Source organism: Oncorhynchus kisutch, linkage group LG3, assembly GCF_002021735.2.
Source record: "Oncorhynchus kisutch isolate 150728-3 linkage group LG3, Okis_V2, whole genome shotgun sequence".
NCBI lineage: Eukaryota > Metazoa > Chordata > Actinopteri > Salmoniformes > Salmonidae > Oncorhynchus > Oncorhynchus kisutch.
This window is the reverse complement of record NC_034176.2, coordinates 77,882,014-77,897,948: the sequence shown is the minus strand read 5'-3', so window position 1 is coordinate 77,897,948 and position 15,935 is coordinate 77,882,014. Positions and strand designations below refer to the sequence as shown.

General features: G+C 45.9%; 2 protein-coding genes and 1 long non-coding RNA gene across 4 annotated transcripts in view; 1 reads left to right on the top strand and 2 right to left on the bottom strand.

Annotated features, from left to right (window-relative positions):
• Positions 1 to 138: 138 nt before the first annotated feature.
• LOC109882425 (cAMP-regulated phosphoprotein 19-like) lies at positions 139 to 6,143 on the bottom strand. Of its 2 annotated transcripts, none has more exons than XM_031815143.1 (3): positions 5,956 to 6,143; positions 3,032 to 3,154; positions 139 to 2,891 (listed from the first exon to the last, which is right to left on the bottom strand). In XM_031815143.1, the coding sequence occupies exons 1-3, from the start codon at positions 6,004 to 6,006 to the stop codon at positions 2,712 to 2,714; spliced, it is 354 nt and encodes a 117-aa protein (XP_031671003.1). In that variant the 5' UTR covers positions 6,007 to 6,143; the 3' UTR covers positions 139 to 2,711. The 2 variants fall into 2 exon arrangements, with proteins under 2 accessions (XP_031671003.1, XP_031671004.1); XM_031815144.1 differs by having other exon boundaries at positions 5,971 to 6,143.
• Positions 5,255 to 6,856, top strand: LOC116360389 (uncharacterized). The gene is made up of 3 exons (XR_004206997.1): positions 5,255 to 5,369; positions 6,457 to 6,597; positions 6,703 to 6,856. It is a non-coding gene; the product is annotated as an uncharacterized LOC116360389 (long non-coding RNA).
• A 56-nt stretch (positions 6,857 to 6,912) lies between these two features.
• The window catches only part of LOC116360351 (protein FAM214A), a 28,743-nt gene continuing 19,720 nt past the window's right edge, over positions 6,913 to 15,935 (bottom strand). Inside the window, exons 6-12 of the mRNA XM_031815142.1 lie at positions 15,661 to 15,780; positions 15,251 to 15,339; positions 9,792 to 9,888; positions 9,558 to 9,716; positions 8,534 to 8,602; positions 7,945 to 8,183; positions 6,913 to 7,765 (exon numbers count right to left, since the gene is read on the bottom strand). Coding sequence (XP_031671002.1) covers positions 7,612 to 7,765; positions 7,945 to 8,183; positions 8,534 to 8,602; positions 9,558 to 9,716; positions 9,792 to 9,888; positions 15,251 to 15,339; positions 15,661 to 15,780 — 927 coding nt within the window. The 3' untranslated portion in view covers positions 6,913 to 7,611. The remainder of the gene's footprint in view (positions 7,766 to 7,944; positions 8,184 to 8,533; positions 8,603 to 9,557; positions 9,717 to 9,791; positions 9,889 to 15,250; positions 15,340 to 15,660; positions 15,781 to 15,935) is intronic.

Below are 15,935 nucleotides of genomic sequence, written 5' to 3'. Positions count from 1 at the left end.
CTTCAGCTCTGCTGGTGTTATCCCTCATCTAATACTAACTGGCCTCTACATTTTCATACAGAATTCCTTTGTATACAATCCTTCATAGATAATTGTATGATCTGTCAATGCATGGAGTCAGTCATCAAACACCCAACAGCCATTTGTGCAAAACTATTTTATTTACAAAACAAAATGGCACAAAGTGACAGGGGGGGATGTGGATGGGGGCAGTCATATACACACACCTTAACTATTCAGTCCTTCGGCTTTAGACCCTTGATGACCACACCCCCACTAGTGGATTGGCCTGTGCATAGAGCACTATATAGGGAATAGGGTGTGACTGAGATCTGTAAAGATATGTTGGCCAAAGGGGGTAGGTGTGTATGAGGGAGAGTGTGTGTGTGAGAGAAAGAAGAAGAGTGGGAGTGAGTGTGTATATGTGAGAGAGTTGGGGTGTAGAGGAGTGTGTCTGTGTGTGAGAGATGAATGAGTGTGTGTGAGGCCAAAACATTTGGAGCTAAATGAAGATGTCTTTAGCATCCCGGTCACATCATCCAGCTGTTACATCTACATTCACCACTGGAGGCTGCTGAGGGGAGGACGGCTCATAATGGATGGAACAGAGTCAAGGGAATGGTATCAAACACATGAAAACCATGTGTTTGATACCATTCCACTCCAGCCATTACCACGAGCACATCCTCCACAATTAAAGGGGCCACCAAAAACCTGTGACATTTACCCCTCCCTCCGGTCTGAAACCAGAGGTTACAAATAGGGTCAAGAGTTTTTCCTGGTCAGGAGGTTTTATGGGGCCATACATGTTGGTGCTTTTCCATTGAGACTTACTCATACTAGTGGGTCATCAGTGTTTTAATGTAAAGCTCTAGTGTTATCAGGAGGTTGATGCTAAAGACTTGGGGAAGGCAGAATCAACAACCTCCACATCATTCTTGACAGTAGCTTTGTGAGAAGGTGTTAAAGTTCATAGTTAGCCATGGGCTGGGCTTGGCTCCAAGTCAGAACAGGTCCACTGGAGCCATGGCCCAGTGAGACACGGGTGCCGACCCAGGTAGACAGAAACAGAAAAGTCTGAGTATTTTGGTAAAACACTGGGGTAAATCCTCATTGGAAACTCACCAATAGTGCACTACTTTTGACTAGAGCCCTATGTGGCAGTGGGTGTAATGTAGTGCACTACACAAAAAGAAGGGTATGATTGGAGATTCCCTATAAAATGCACTACTTCTCACCACCAGAGCCCCTTGGACCCTGTTTAAAAGTGGTGCACTATGTAATGAATAAGTTGCCATTTGTGACAAAAATGTAGCCTTTAAAACAGAACAGCAGCAGTGAGAGGTTCTGGTCAGTCATTATCAAGGTTATATTCAATCACTCAAGCACATTAGAGCATAATTTAGATGACGACATAACACCAACGTGTTTGGTAAATCATAATATTCTACGTTAAAACATTCTAAAAGGCTGACTTCAGCCTCACTCCTCTCCAACACAACTAGAAATATTTACACAATCAGCTAACAGGACTGGAGACGACATTCAAACCTCTAGACCAGAGACCGTCTGTCTGTCCCAAATGGATCACTATGCCCTATGTAATGTAACCGTTTTGGGCCAGATGCTCAAAGGGCAGCCACATAGGGCGCTGGTTGATAGTAGTATACTGCATAGGGAATAGTGTGCCATTTCAGACTCTCTGTGGCTCCAGTCTGGGCCCTCCTCCCTCCTATGTTACAGACTCTCCAAGTGTGCATCCAAAATGGCACCCTATTCCTTAAATATAAGTGTACAAAACATTATGAACACCTGCTCTTTCCATGATAGACTGATCCGGTGAATGCTATGATTCCTTATTGATGTCACTTGTTAAATCCAATTCAAATCATTGTAGATGAATGATTAGACTGGTTAAAGAAGGATTGTGGAGCCTTGAGACAGATTGTGTATGTGTGCCATTCAGAGGGTGACAGATTTAGGTGCCTTTGATCGGGATATGGTAGTAGGTGCCAGTTTGAGTGCGTCAAGAACGGCAACACTGCTGGATTTGTCACGTTCAACAGTTTCCTGTGCGTCTCAATAATGGTTCACCACCCAAAAGATATCCAGCCAACTTGACAACTGTGAGAAGCATTGGAGTCAACATGAGCCAGCATCCCTGTGGAATGCTTTCGACGCCTGGTAGAGTCCATGCCCCAACGAATTGAGGCTGTTCTGAGGGCAAAAGGGGGTGCAACTCAATATTAGGAATGGTGTTCCTAATGTTTTGTACACTGTACTTTTGACCAGGGGATAGGGGATAGGGTGTCATCTGGGACACAGAGTTGTGGTCATCTTTAAAGTCTCCTCCTGTAGTAGAGTCATCCCAGTCCTCCCTCTCTCCCTTCTACACATCCTCATCCTTGCTTTCAGTGTATTTTTACATGAGAATAGAAAATAAACAAGAACCGAGAGGAGGAAGAGCAGGAAGAAGAGGGAGCCATAACAGAGTGGAAGGTGAGGGGAAGCAGAGAGGACTGGGTGAAGAGGATGAGGGACAGAACCAGGGACAGGCGGTTAGAGGTGTGTGCCAGTTTGCTGGCCACCAGGGAAGGGTCTCTCTGGGGCTGGGGCAGAAGTAGATGGGGGAGAGGTAGTGAGACAGGAACAGGTGTAGCAGGGTGATTGTTAGGAGTATTGACAGGGTTAGAGACAGGACAGTGTGTGTATCAGCCGGCCAGTTTGCTGGCCACCAGGGAAGGTTTCCTCTGAGGCAGGTCCTGAGGTGTGGGGATATGGTCTCCTGTGATCTCTCCTCCTCCGCTCTTCTCTGACGTAGCTGCAGGAAGCTGCTTGTTCTTCACCTTGGCCTTGGCCATGTTGTAGTCCCCAGAGTCAAAATACTTTTGCTGCAGAGAGAGAATGTTAAACTTACAACAAGCTGTAACATCTTTTAAATACATAGACTAATTGATGCTGAGAGAGAGACAACTGTGGGCTTGTGGGGTTAGGAGAGAAGGTAGGGCAGTAGGTAGGGCTGTGGACTCACCCCCTTGGTCAGGCGTTTGCGTAGCAGGTCGGAGCCTCCAGGTTTGTGCCCCAGGTTTGGGTAGCGAGCCTTCAACTTGGCCTCCTCAACCTTCTCTGGACTGGTCACCTTGTCGTCCATCTCCTGAAACACAAACAACAATTGAAAGCTTTTCTGTGGCGCAGCTGGCTAAAGGCATTGTCAAGCGGGCGGTCACGTGTTTGCGAGGCATTGTGCCCAGGGTTCGAGCCGTTGTACAGACAGCGTACCCAAAGCTATGCTAAGCAAACACACTGTGGTCTGTCACATCAGCTCCTGAAAACACCTGCACAACACATACGCCACCCACATGGACAACACATGCAGAGGGAGCAGGGCTGTTACTACTGGTAGGGAAGTCAAGCTTTCAGCCTGCTGCACAGACCCTATGGACGCTCTAGTCTAGAGCGCCTGGTTAAATTGTGCTAAAAACTGCAACGCTGCTGGGTTCACACGCTCAAAAGGTTTGCCCATGTGAATTAAGAATGGTCCACCACACAAAGGACATCCAGCCAACTTGACAACTGTGGGAAGCATTGGAGTCAACATGGGCCAGTATCCCTGTGGAATGCTTTGGACACCTTGTAGAGTCCATGCCCCAACGAATTGAGCCTGTTCTGAGGGCAAAAGGGGGTGCGACTCAATTTTTGTACGGTGTTCCTAATGTTCTCACAGATATTGTCACAGAGAAGTCAGGTTGTCATCTAATCTACAAACTCTGCAAAAAAGAAATGTCCCCTTTTTCAGGACCCTGTCTTTCAAAGATATTTTGATTTTTATGAATTAACTTCACAGATCTTCATTACCCCATGCTTGTTCAATAAACCATAAACAATTAATGGACATGGAGCTGTGGAATGGTCGTTAAGACACTAACAGCTTACAGAAGGTAGGCAATTAAGGTCACAGTTATGAAAACTTAGGACACTAGAGGCCTTTCTACTGACTCTGAAAAACACCAAAAGAAAGTTGTCCAGGGTCCCTGCTCATCTGCGTGAATGTACCTTAGGCATGCTGCAAGGAGGCATGAGGACTGCAGATGTGGCCAGGGCAATAAATTGCAATGTCCATACTCGGAGACACCTAAGACAGCGCTACAGGGAGACAGGACGGACAGCTGATCGTCCTCGCAGTGGCAGACCACGTGTAACAACACCTGCACAGGATCGGTACAGCCGATCACCACACCTGCGGGACAGGTACAGGATGGCAACAACAACTGCCTGAGTTACACCAGGAATGCACAACCCCTCCATCAGTGCTCAGACTGTCCGCAATACGCTGAGAGATGCTGGACTTGTAGGCCTGTAGTATGGCAGGTCCTCACCGGCAACAACGTTGCCTATGGGCACAAACCCACTGTCGCTGGACCAGACAGGACTGGCAAAAAGTGCTCTTCACTGACGAGTCACGGTTTCGTCTCACCAGGGGCGATGGTCAGATTTGGGTTTATCATCGAAGGACTGAGCATTACACTGAGGCCTGTACTTTGGCGAGGGATCGATGTGGAGGTGGAGGATCCGTCATGGTCTGGGGCGGTGTGTCACAGCATCATCGGACTGAGCTTGTTGTCATTGCAGGCAATCTCAACACTGTGCGTTACAGGGAAGACATCCTCCTCCCTCATGTGGTACCCTTCCTGCAGGCTCATCCTGACATGACCCTCCAGCATGACAATGCCACCAGCCATACTGCTCGTTCTGTGCGTGGTTTCCTTCAAGACATGAATATCAGTGTTCTGCCATGGCCAGCGAAGAGCCCGGCTCTCAATCCCATTGAGCAAGTCTGGGACCTGTTGGATCAGAGGGTGAGGGCCATTCCCCCCCAGAAATGTCCAGGAACTTGCTGGTGCCTTGGTGGAAGAGTGGGGTAACATCTCACAGCAATAACTGGCAAATCTGGTGCAGTCCATGAGGAGGAGATGCACTGCAGTACTTAATGCAGCTACACCAGATACTGACTGTTACTTTTGACCCCCCACTTTGTTCAGGGACACATTATTCCATTTCTGTTAGTCACATGCCTGTGGAACTTGTTCAGTTTCTGTATCAGTTGTTGAATCTTGTTATGTTCATACAAATATTTACACATGTTAAGTTTGCTGAAAATAAACGCAGTTGACAGTGAGAGGACATTTCTTTTTTTGCTGAGTTTAGCTAGCTAGCTACCTAGCTAAGGACAAAACAAACACTGGCCTTCAGTACAGCGAGGGGCGAGTCACTGTTGACAGACAGCCAGGCTGCCTTCTTTAGAGTAGACAACAGTAGTCAAGCCACTGAAAGCAACATAACTTCGCTAACGTTAGATGGCTTTGATGATGGTAGGCAGTAAGTTATATCACTTGTTGGTTAATGTGGTCAAAACTAGCTGGCTAATGTGCCAATGATGTTTGTTAGCAAGCTGCTAAAATAGACACAAACCGACATATTTAACGTTAACTCGTTAGGTCAATATCCAACAAGCAAGTCAATTAACTAACGTTGGTTATTACTTCAGGAAAAACAATAATTTGGGTACTTGTTCTGCTTGTACTTAACAAATAATCATGACTTGATTAGTTAACGTTAGCATTGTGGGCAGCAAACGATAACTGTCGAAGCTAGCTACCGCGTTAGCTAGGATGAAATCCGACCTTAGTTAACGTTAGCTTAATATCGAAAATCCCTGCTAGCTATGACTGCAAATAGTTATGGAAAACAGCTTGATTAGATACCAACTGGCATTTATTAAGCAAACTGATATTGTTGTTGATAATCACGGTTGCTAGTTAGAAAGGATTAACGCTAACGACGTTACAGTAGCTAACGTTAGCTAAAAACCTGCCATATCATATGATAGTGTGCATTGCAGTGCAGCTTGACTGTCGTTGGTTAGCAAGTGGTTTTGTTTAAGGCAAATAAACGTACATTCTGGTCATTCACCTCCGTCGTCTTTGTCCCCTCAATTTCCTCCGACATTTCAGTGTAACCTCGATCCCTGGCAAAGTCGAAAAGTAAACACAATCTGAACTAAATCCTTGCCCTGGCTTCCTCTCCCCATACGAATCCGTCCGACCGTTAACTATCAGCCCGCACAAATATGTCTGCCCGATCTGACGTCATTCTTTAGCAGAGGCGCGCTCATCCATCTTCCTCTAAAAACTGTCGCTTGATATTTGAGCAAAACAAATGTAGAGCCTTTTGTTGAGCATCAACTTTACTCGACTTAATTCATGCAACCGACATTCACTACAAAAGTTTTTGACATCAAATTTGAAGTGGTGTTTCCCAGTATATTGCATGATGGTAAATGTCGTTTTTTTGCTGTAATGATAATGGACCGCATCAGAAGGCTTTGGTCATCAAGTCCAATGTCATGAAATAAGCTGAATTATACACATTCTTCCTTTGATGGACCATGATCCATAGGTTATATTGAAGGCCAGTGATTGTGGGGGAACTGCCAGAGCTGAACCAGTGACTCTGTGGTTATGGAGCGTGGCCACCACCTGTGCCATGACTGCTTGGCAGTTGAAGCCTGCAGCAGTAGGCCTACACTAAGAAAGAAGGGTCAGGTTACATATATTAGTGATTTGCAGACAGAACAAAAGTGTTATTTAATTGACAAGGATTTGAATGTGGCTCCTCAGTGTGTATTCTTTGTCTTCTCCACAGGCCACTTGATCATGTACATCTGACCCCAGGACCAACCTGCTATGACCAATGAGGACTTAAACAGTAATTTTATACCACTGTAGAAATACTGACTCATTTTCATATCATCTTTATCATATGTATAAGGACATGATATGTTTTACATCAGTCGACATGACATGGACCTCAGTTGTCCAAAACACTCAAAATAAAAGACACACAGACACAATGCAGCTTTCAAGATTGCTTTAAGATATAGATATATTTTCAGATCTGAGTTAATGTCAAAAATACACATTATGATTTACAGAGTTTTGCACTAGATCATAATGCTGAGGATGATAGATGTCACATAAGCAGTAACTGAAATATTCATTTAAATATTAAATAACTGACGGTAAACAAAGAAAATGATGTAAACACTAAAGCTACATGTTACTCTCTATTGCAACACTTTAAAGATTTGTTTTTGTAACAGTACAAAAAAAACTGAATATTACTCCTTTTGATTTCCAGTCGTGGAAATACACAGTGCGCTTTTTCAATGTCGTCTTGTAATTTTCTCAGTCTCTTAATTGCTTGTTCTGGTCAGTCAGTGGTCCATGGTCGCTAACGTGTTTTTGATGTGTGTTTTAGCATGTCTTTAATACATTTTCTACATGTATAAAGACGTGTTTGAGCGTCACAGAAAACAGCAGGGTTCTGTAGGGCCAGGAGTTGTTCATGGTCAGATGGTCAGCAAAATCTCCAGGCCTTAGGTATCTGGGACGGAGCCTGTCTGGACTGTTCCACACGAGAACGCTCTGAGCCCAGCTCTCTGGGTGTGCGTGTATGCGTCAGTGTAGTTAGAGGAGTGTGTGCGTCAGTGCAGATAGAGGAGTGTGTGTGTGTGTGTGTCAGTGCAGATAGAGGTGTGTGTGTATGTGTGTGTCAGCAGCGCGGGGAGAAGGCTGGGTCAGCTGGGGACTCTGTGTAGGACTTGAGTTCGTAGGCCGCTCCACTGTCTACCTCCATAGACTTCCTACTGAACAGCAGTCTGATATCCCTGTGGAGGTACACTTTACCTGACCTGGAGGTCTGGAACCTGGATTGGGGGGGGGAGGGGGGAGGGGGGGGGGGGGGTGAAGAAAGAGCTAGATTAGTGCCAGTACAATGTTTTCCTGTTCAGTTTGGTCTTCTGTCCAGTCTTGACTAACAGGTCATCTATTTGACTGACAGGTGAGATGTGATTGACAGGTCAGCTGAGCCAGGCGTCTTTCTTACCTCAGGTGAATGAGGTAGCGCAGGATGCGTTCCTGGCCGAGGGAGAGGGCTTTCCTGCTGCTGCCGGGTGTGTGTGTGTTGTCTGGGCTGCCGTGTTTGTGTGAGTGTGTGCTGTCCCGTCGAACGGGGACAGAAAAGGTCCTCTGACGGAGGAAGGTCTGGTGGCCAGCAGGCATGGCTCTCAGGTCATACACCACCACAAACATCTTCACCACCGTCTTGTTGGGGTTAAATAAGGTCTGGGAGAGAAGGGGGGGAGCGAGAGAGAGAGAGGGAGAGAGGGCGAGAGGGCAGGGGAGAGAGGGCAGGGGAGAGAGGGCAGGAGAGAGGGAGAGAGGGCAGAAGAGAGAGAGAAAGTGGGCGGGAGAGAGGAAAAGAGAAGGGGTTAACACACTACAGTAGTGTATTTCTCTCTGTCCCCACTTAAAGGTCTCCCTCTCCTAACTCTCTGCTGGAACAGGAGCTGGCCCATCTTTCCTTTGATCTCTCTGTCTGGAGTTATTATGTCAGCAACAGTGACACGCATGCACACACATTTAAACAAAAGTCTTCAATGTGTATAATCCACAGAGTAAAAATCTGTCCTCACCACTTGAATGGTTCCTGATGGAGGGACACGGTAGCCCCGTTTACCCAGAGTCTCCAGGTTGATGACTCCCTGTAACAAAAACAACACACACACTATTAATATTGATCTGCACTGTGAGCAGTAAGTGTGTGTGTGTGTGTGTGTGTGTATATATATGTATATATATATATGTATACATATGTATATGTGTGTGTGTATATATATATATATATATATATATATATGTATATATATATATATATGTGCATATATATATGTGTGTGTGTGTATATATATATATATGTATGTATACATATGTATATGTGTGTGTGTGTATATATATGTGTGTGTGTGTGTGTGTGTGTGTGTGTGCATATATATATGTGTGTGTGTGTATATATATATATATGTATGTATACATATGTATATGTGTGTGTGTGTATATATATGTGTGTGTGTGTGTGTGTGTGTGTGTGTGTGTGTGTGTGTGTGTATATACACATACATACATACACACACACACATACATATACATATATATATATATACATATATATATACACACATATATACACATATATATATATAACATCATCTCATGTTTCAGCATGAGATGCTGCCCCATGTTGCAAGGATCTGTACACAACTCCTGGAAGCTGAAAATGTCCCAGTTCTTCCATGGCCTGCATATTCACCAGACATGTCACCCATCGAGCATGTTTGGGAGGCTCTGGATCAACGTGTACAAAAGCGTGTTCCAGTTCCCGCCAATATCCAGCAACTTTGCACAACCATTGAAGAGGAGTGGGACAACATTCCACAGGCCACAATCAACAGCCTGATCAACTCTATGTGAAGATGTGCCGCGCTGCATGAGGCAAATGGTGGTCACACCAGATACTGACTGCTTTTTCAGTCATGTGAAAACCATAGTGTAGGGCCTAATTCATAGCTCAGTAAAACATTTATATTTTTGTTCAGTGCATATAAAGTGTGTGGGGGATATATATAATATGTCTGTGTATGTACTGTAGGTGTGTCTCACCATGTATGGCGAGGGTGCGTTGTCGTCAGAGATGCTGTAGAAGGAAACGTCAACGGGGAAGGTCATGTGACTGGGGCAGAAGGTTCCGGAAGCACCCACCTCGGCCATGAAACCCTCCACCGACCCCAACGGCTCCAGGCGGTAGTTCAACACACACTCCTGTAACACACACATGCTTTAGGTACAATGCATGTACACTTATGTGACGTGAGTGAGTGAGTGAGTGTGAGGTACCTCAAAGTTGCCCAATAGACTGAGGCTGGCAGGTGGAGCACTGGCACTGAACAGCGGCTGAGGTTCTTCTGACTCCTCCACTCTCTTCACACACACTCTTCACAACAGAACACACAGTAGAGGGTTAAAAACGGGTTCACACACACATTGGTCGATTGATTCATTTGTTGAATCATGAGAATTAGAGATGGCTTGCAGACCCTGCAACCCTCGGATGATTTGGACATGCACGAAATATGCTAATATCAGTCCCATGACTTGAATGGGATTTGTGCCACAAATGCTAAAATATTACTATTTGGAAACAGTGCCAGGGAAGCTAAACCCAAGCATGGATTGCTGTCATGCAGTCTAAATCTGAATTTATGATTCAACATGACTAATACTGTATATTCAAACACTATCAAACCTTAATCAGCTATGTATGTAGAAGCATCATCCCCGGTCAAACGGACCTCTAATCCCTAATCCACACAGTAACCCAGCGGCCAGATCAGAGCAGAGCAGGGCCTCTGACTGTAGAGCTGTGTACAGCTGCCATTTTGAGTTGAGCCTCAGTGTCAGGCCAGTAGCAACAGTACTAGCAATACAGCCGCCAGAACAGCAGGTGGCAGTGTGAGAGGACAGGACAGGGCTACAGTACAGTACAGGCCTGGATTGACTTAACACTGATAGTAAGAACATAATCTCACCTACCAGTCGGCTTGCTCTCTATTGAACCTCTAAGTGGTAGCAATTGAGTTTGAGGACAAGGTTATTAAGGACCTAAATCTGACCATGGATCTATATGGTGTGTACATGATGAGTCTAAATCAAATCAGACTTTATTGGTCACATACACATGGTTAGCAGATGTTAATGTGAGTGTAGCGAAATGCTTGTGCTTCTAGTTCCGACAGTGCAGTAATATCTTAACAAGTAATCTAACAAATTCACAACGACTACCTTATACACATAAATGTAAAGGGATGGAATAAGAATATGTACTGAGGTTGAAGAGGTGCTGTTGCGCCTTCTTCACCACGCTGTCTTGTGTGGCTGGACCATTTCAGTTTGTCTGTGACGTGTACGCCGAGGAACTTAAAACTTTCCACCTTCTCCACTACTGTCCCTCAGATGTGGATGGAGGGCCCTCACCTCCTCCCTGTAGGCCGTCTCGTCGTTGTTGGTAATAAAGCCTACCACTGTAGTGTCGTCTGCAAACTTGATGATTGAGTTGGAGGCGTGCATGGCCACGCAGTCATGGGTGAATAGGAGAGGGCTGAGAACGCACCCTCGTGGAGCCCCAGTGTTGAGGATCAGCAGGGTGGAGATGTTGTTTCCTACCCTCACCACCTGGGGGCGGCCCATCAGAAAGTCCAGGACCCAGGTGTACAGGGCGGGGTCGAGACCCAAGGTCTCGAGCTTAATGACGAGTTCGGAGGGTACTATGGTGTTGAATGCTGAGCTGTAGTCAATGAACAGCATTCTTACATAGGTATTCCTCTTGTCCAGATAGGATAGGGCAGTGTGCAGTGTGATGGCGATTGCGTCGTCAGTGGACCTATTGGGGACGTAAGCAAATTGGAGTGTATCTAGGGTATCAGTTAGAGTGGACGTGATATGATTCTTGACTAGTCTCTCAAAGCACTTCATGATGACGGTAGTCGTTTAGCTCAGTTACCTTAGCTTTCTTGGGAACAGAAACACCGGTGGCCCTCTTGAAGCATGTGGGGACAGCAGACTGGGATAGGGATTGATTGAATATGTCCGTAAACACATCAGCCAGCTGGTCTGCGCATGCTCGGTGGATGTGGCTAGGGATGCCGTCTGGGCCTGCAGCCTTGCGAGGGTTAACACGTTTAAATGTTTTACTCAAGTTGGCCTGTTTTACTCACTGTATTGTCCTCAAAGCGAGAAAATAAGTTGATGAATTTGTCTGGGCACAAGACGTCGTTGTCTGCGACGGGGCTGGTTTTCATACGTCTTGTTTCTGAGCCTTTGAATTGCGACTCTACTGTCTCTATACTGACGCTTTGCTTGTTTGTTTGATTGCCTTGCGGAAGGAATAGCTACAGTGTTTGTATTGTGATGTTTCCAGTCGCTTTTGGTTTTGTGCGAATGCTGCCATCAATCCACGGTTTCTGGTTAGGGAAGGTTTTAATAGTCACAGTGGGTACAACATCACCGATGCACTTGCTATACTTCCGGCGCCGACAGAGATGGCCGCCTCGCTTCGCGTTCCTAGGAAACTATGCAGTTTTGTTTTTTTGTGTGTTATTTCTTACATTAGTACCCCAGGTCATCTTGTCCCCAGGTTTCATTACATCTTGTCCCCAGGTTTCATTACATACAGTCGAGAAGAACTACTGAATATAAGAGCAGCGTCAACTCACCATCAGTACGACCAAGAATATGACTTTCGCGAAGCGGATCCTGTGTTCTGCCTTTCACCCAACACAACGGAATGGATCACAGCCGGTGACCCCAAAAAACGACCTTGTAAAAGAGGGAAACGTAGCGGTCTTCTGGTCAGACTCCGGAGACGGGCACATCGTGCACCACTCCCCAGTATACTTCTCGCCAATGTCCAGTCTCTTGACAACAAGGTTGATGAAATCCGAGCAAGGGTAGCATTCCAGAGGGACATCAGAGACTGTAACGTTCTTTGCTTCACGGAAACATGGCTCACTGGAGAGACGCTATCGGAGTCGGTGCAGCCAGCTGGTTTCTTCACGCATCGCGCCGACAGAAACAAACATCTTTCTGGTAAGAAGAGGGGCGGGGGCGTATGCCTTATGGCTAACGAGACGTGGTGTGGTCACAAAAGCATACAGGAACTCAAGTCCTTCTGTTCACCTGATTTAGAATTCCTCACAATCAAATGTCGACCGCATTATCTACCAAGGGAATTCTCTTCGATTATAATCATAGCCGTATATATTCCCCCCCAAGCAGACACATCGATGGCTCTGAACGAACTTTATTTGACTCTTTGCAAACTGGAATCCATACATCCTGAGGCTGCATTCATTGTAGCTGGGGATTTTAACAAGGCTAATCTGAAAACAAGACTCCCTAAATTGTATCAGCATATCGATTGCGCAACCAGGGCTGGCAAAACCTTGGATCACTGCTATTCTAACTTCCGCGACGCATATAAGGCCCTCCCCCGCCCTCCTTTCGGAAAAGCTGACCACGACTCCATTTTGCTGATCCCTGCCTACAGACAGAAACTAAAACAAGAAGCTCCCACGCTGAGGTCTGTTCAACGCTGGTCCGACCAATCTGATTCCACACTCCAAGACTGCTTCCATCACGTGGACTGGGATATGTTTCGTATTGCGTCAGACAACAACATTGACGAATACGCTGATTCGGTGTGCGAGTTCATTAGAACGTGCGTTGAAGATGTCGTTCCCATAGCAAAGATTAAAACATTCCCAAACCAGAAACCGTGGATTGATGGCAGCATTCGCGTGAAACTGAAAGCGCGAACCACTGCTTTTAATCAGGGCAAGGTGACCGGAAACATGACCGAATACAAACAGTGTAGCTAGTCCCTCCGCAAGGCAATCAAACAAGCTAAGCGTCAGTATAGAGACAAAGTAGAATCTCAATTTCAACAGCTCAGACACAAGAGGTATGTGGCAGGGTCTACAGTCAATCACAGATTACAAAAAGAAAACCAGCCCCGTCACGGACCAGGATGTCTTGCTCCCAGGCAGACTAAATAACTTTTTTGCCCGCTTTGAGGACAATACAGTGCCACTGACACGGCCTGCAACCAAAACATGCGGCCTCTCCTTCACTGCAGCCGAGGTGAGTAAAACATTTAAACGTGTTAACCCTCGAAAGGCTGCAGGCCCAAACCACACTGCCCTAACCCATCTGGACAAGAGGAATACCTATGTGAAAATGCTGTTCATCGACTACAGCTCGGCATTTAACACCATAGTACCCTCCAAGCTCGTCATTAAGACCCTAGGTCTCGACCCCACCCTGTGCAACTGGGTACTGGACTTCCTGACGGGCCGCCCCCAGGTGGTGAGGGTAGGCAACAACATCTCCTCCCCGCTGATCCTCAACACTGGGGCCCCACAAGGGTGCGTTCTGAGCCCTCTCCTGTACTCCCTGTTCACCCACGACTGCGTGGCCACGCACGCCTCCAACTCAATCATCAAGTTTGCGGACGACACAACAGTGGTAGGCTTGATTACCAACAACGACGAGACGGCCTACAGGGAGGAGGTGAGGGCCCTCGGAGTGTGGTGTCAGGAAAATAACCTCCCACTCAACGTCAACAAAACTAAGGAGATGATTGTGGACTTCAGGAAACAGCAGAGGGAACACCCCCCTATCCACATCGATGGAACAGTAGTGGAGAGGGTAGCAAGTTTTAAGTTCCTCGGCATACACATCACAGACAAACTGAATTGGTCCACCCACACAGACAGCATCGTGAAGAAGGCGCAGCAGCGCCTCTTCAACCTCAGGAGGCTGAAGAAATTCGGCTTGTCACCAAAAGCACTCACAAACTTCTACAGATGCACAATCGAGAGCATCCTGGTGGGCTGTATCACCGCCTGGTACGGCAACTGCTCCGCCCACAACCGTAAGGCTCTCCAGAGGGTAGTGAGGTCTGCACAACGCATCACCGGGGGCAAACTACCTGCCCTCCAGGACACCTACACCACCCGATGTTACAGGAAGGCCATAAAGATCATCAAGGACAACAACCACCCGAGCCACTGCCTGTTGACCCCGCTATCATCCAGAAGGCGAGGTCAGTACAGGTGCATCAAAGCTGGGACCGAGCTTCTATCTCAAGGCCATCAGACTGTTAAACAGCCACCACTAACATTGAGTGGCTGATGCCAACACACTGACTCAACTCCAGCCACTTTAATAATGGGAATTGATGGGAAATGATGTAAAATATATCACTAGCCACTTTAAACAATGCTACCTAATATAATGTTTACATACCCTACATTATTCATCTCATATGTATACGTATATACTGTACTCTATATCATCTACTGCATCTTTATGTAATACATGTATCACTAGCCACTTTAACTATGCCACTTTGTTTACATACTCATCTCATATGTATATACTGTACTCGATACCAGCTACTGTATCTTGCCTATGCCGCTCTGTACCATCACTCATTCATATATCTTTATGTACATATTCTTTATCCCCTTACACTTGTGTGTATAAGACAGTAGTTTTGGAATTGTTAGTTTGATTACTTGTTGGTTATTATTGCATTGTCGGAACTAGAAGCACAAGCATTTCGCTAAACTCACATTAACATCTGCATGTGACAAATACAATTTGATTTGATTTGATTTAATAAACTAGCTCACCGAGTCAGCGTATTCGTACGTCAATGTTGTTGTTTGGGGCTACCCGGAACATATCCCAGTCTAAATGTGTGTATGATGTGTGTGTGAGTTAGAGATCAGTACCTCTTCCCTGCGGTCCAGGGCAGTCCTTTACAGCTGGTCAGAGAAGAGTCCAGGTCAAAGTAACCAGTCTGAGTTCTCCTCTGAGGAACCTGAGAGAGACAACACACACATTTAATAATACAACACACACAACTGTACACAAAACTTTATTGGCAACATATACATAAAAAAAACAATTTAAACACTATAGCATGACAGCACACACAAGTATTTAATAGTAATAATAACAACAACAAGCACCACATGAAACACACACACAACTTTTAAATTATTCCATTGTTATGAACAACCTAGTCAGCATCAACAGGAGTTTAGTCAGAGTATTCATACTATTGAGGAGAAGATGAGTCATATGGCTCCACACCCTGACTGACAGTGTGTGTGTGTGTGTGTGTGTGTGTGTGTCTTACAGGGCTGGAGAGCAGGGGCAGGCCGGTACAGGGGTGGAAGGCCTTGGTGAGGGTGGAGTCCAGAGAGTGACGGTTGTGTTTCCTCCGACTGTTACACGGTCTCAGGGGCGAGGGAGAACGCTACGGGGAAGAAAAAAAACACACACTGGCTTTAATACAGCAATTCTCAACAACCATTTTAGACAAATGCCAAATACACTATGTCAAAGATCCTTTCTCAAAATCTCTTTGTACTGTTAATCATTTTCCAAAAGTGGTAATATCCTCTTTCGCAT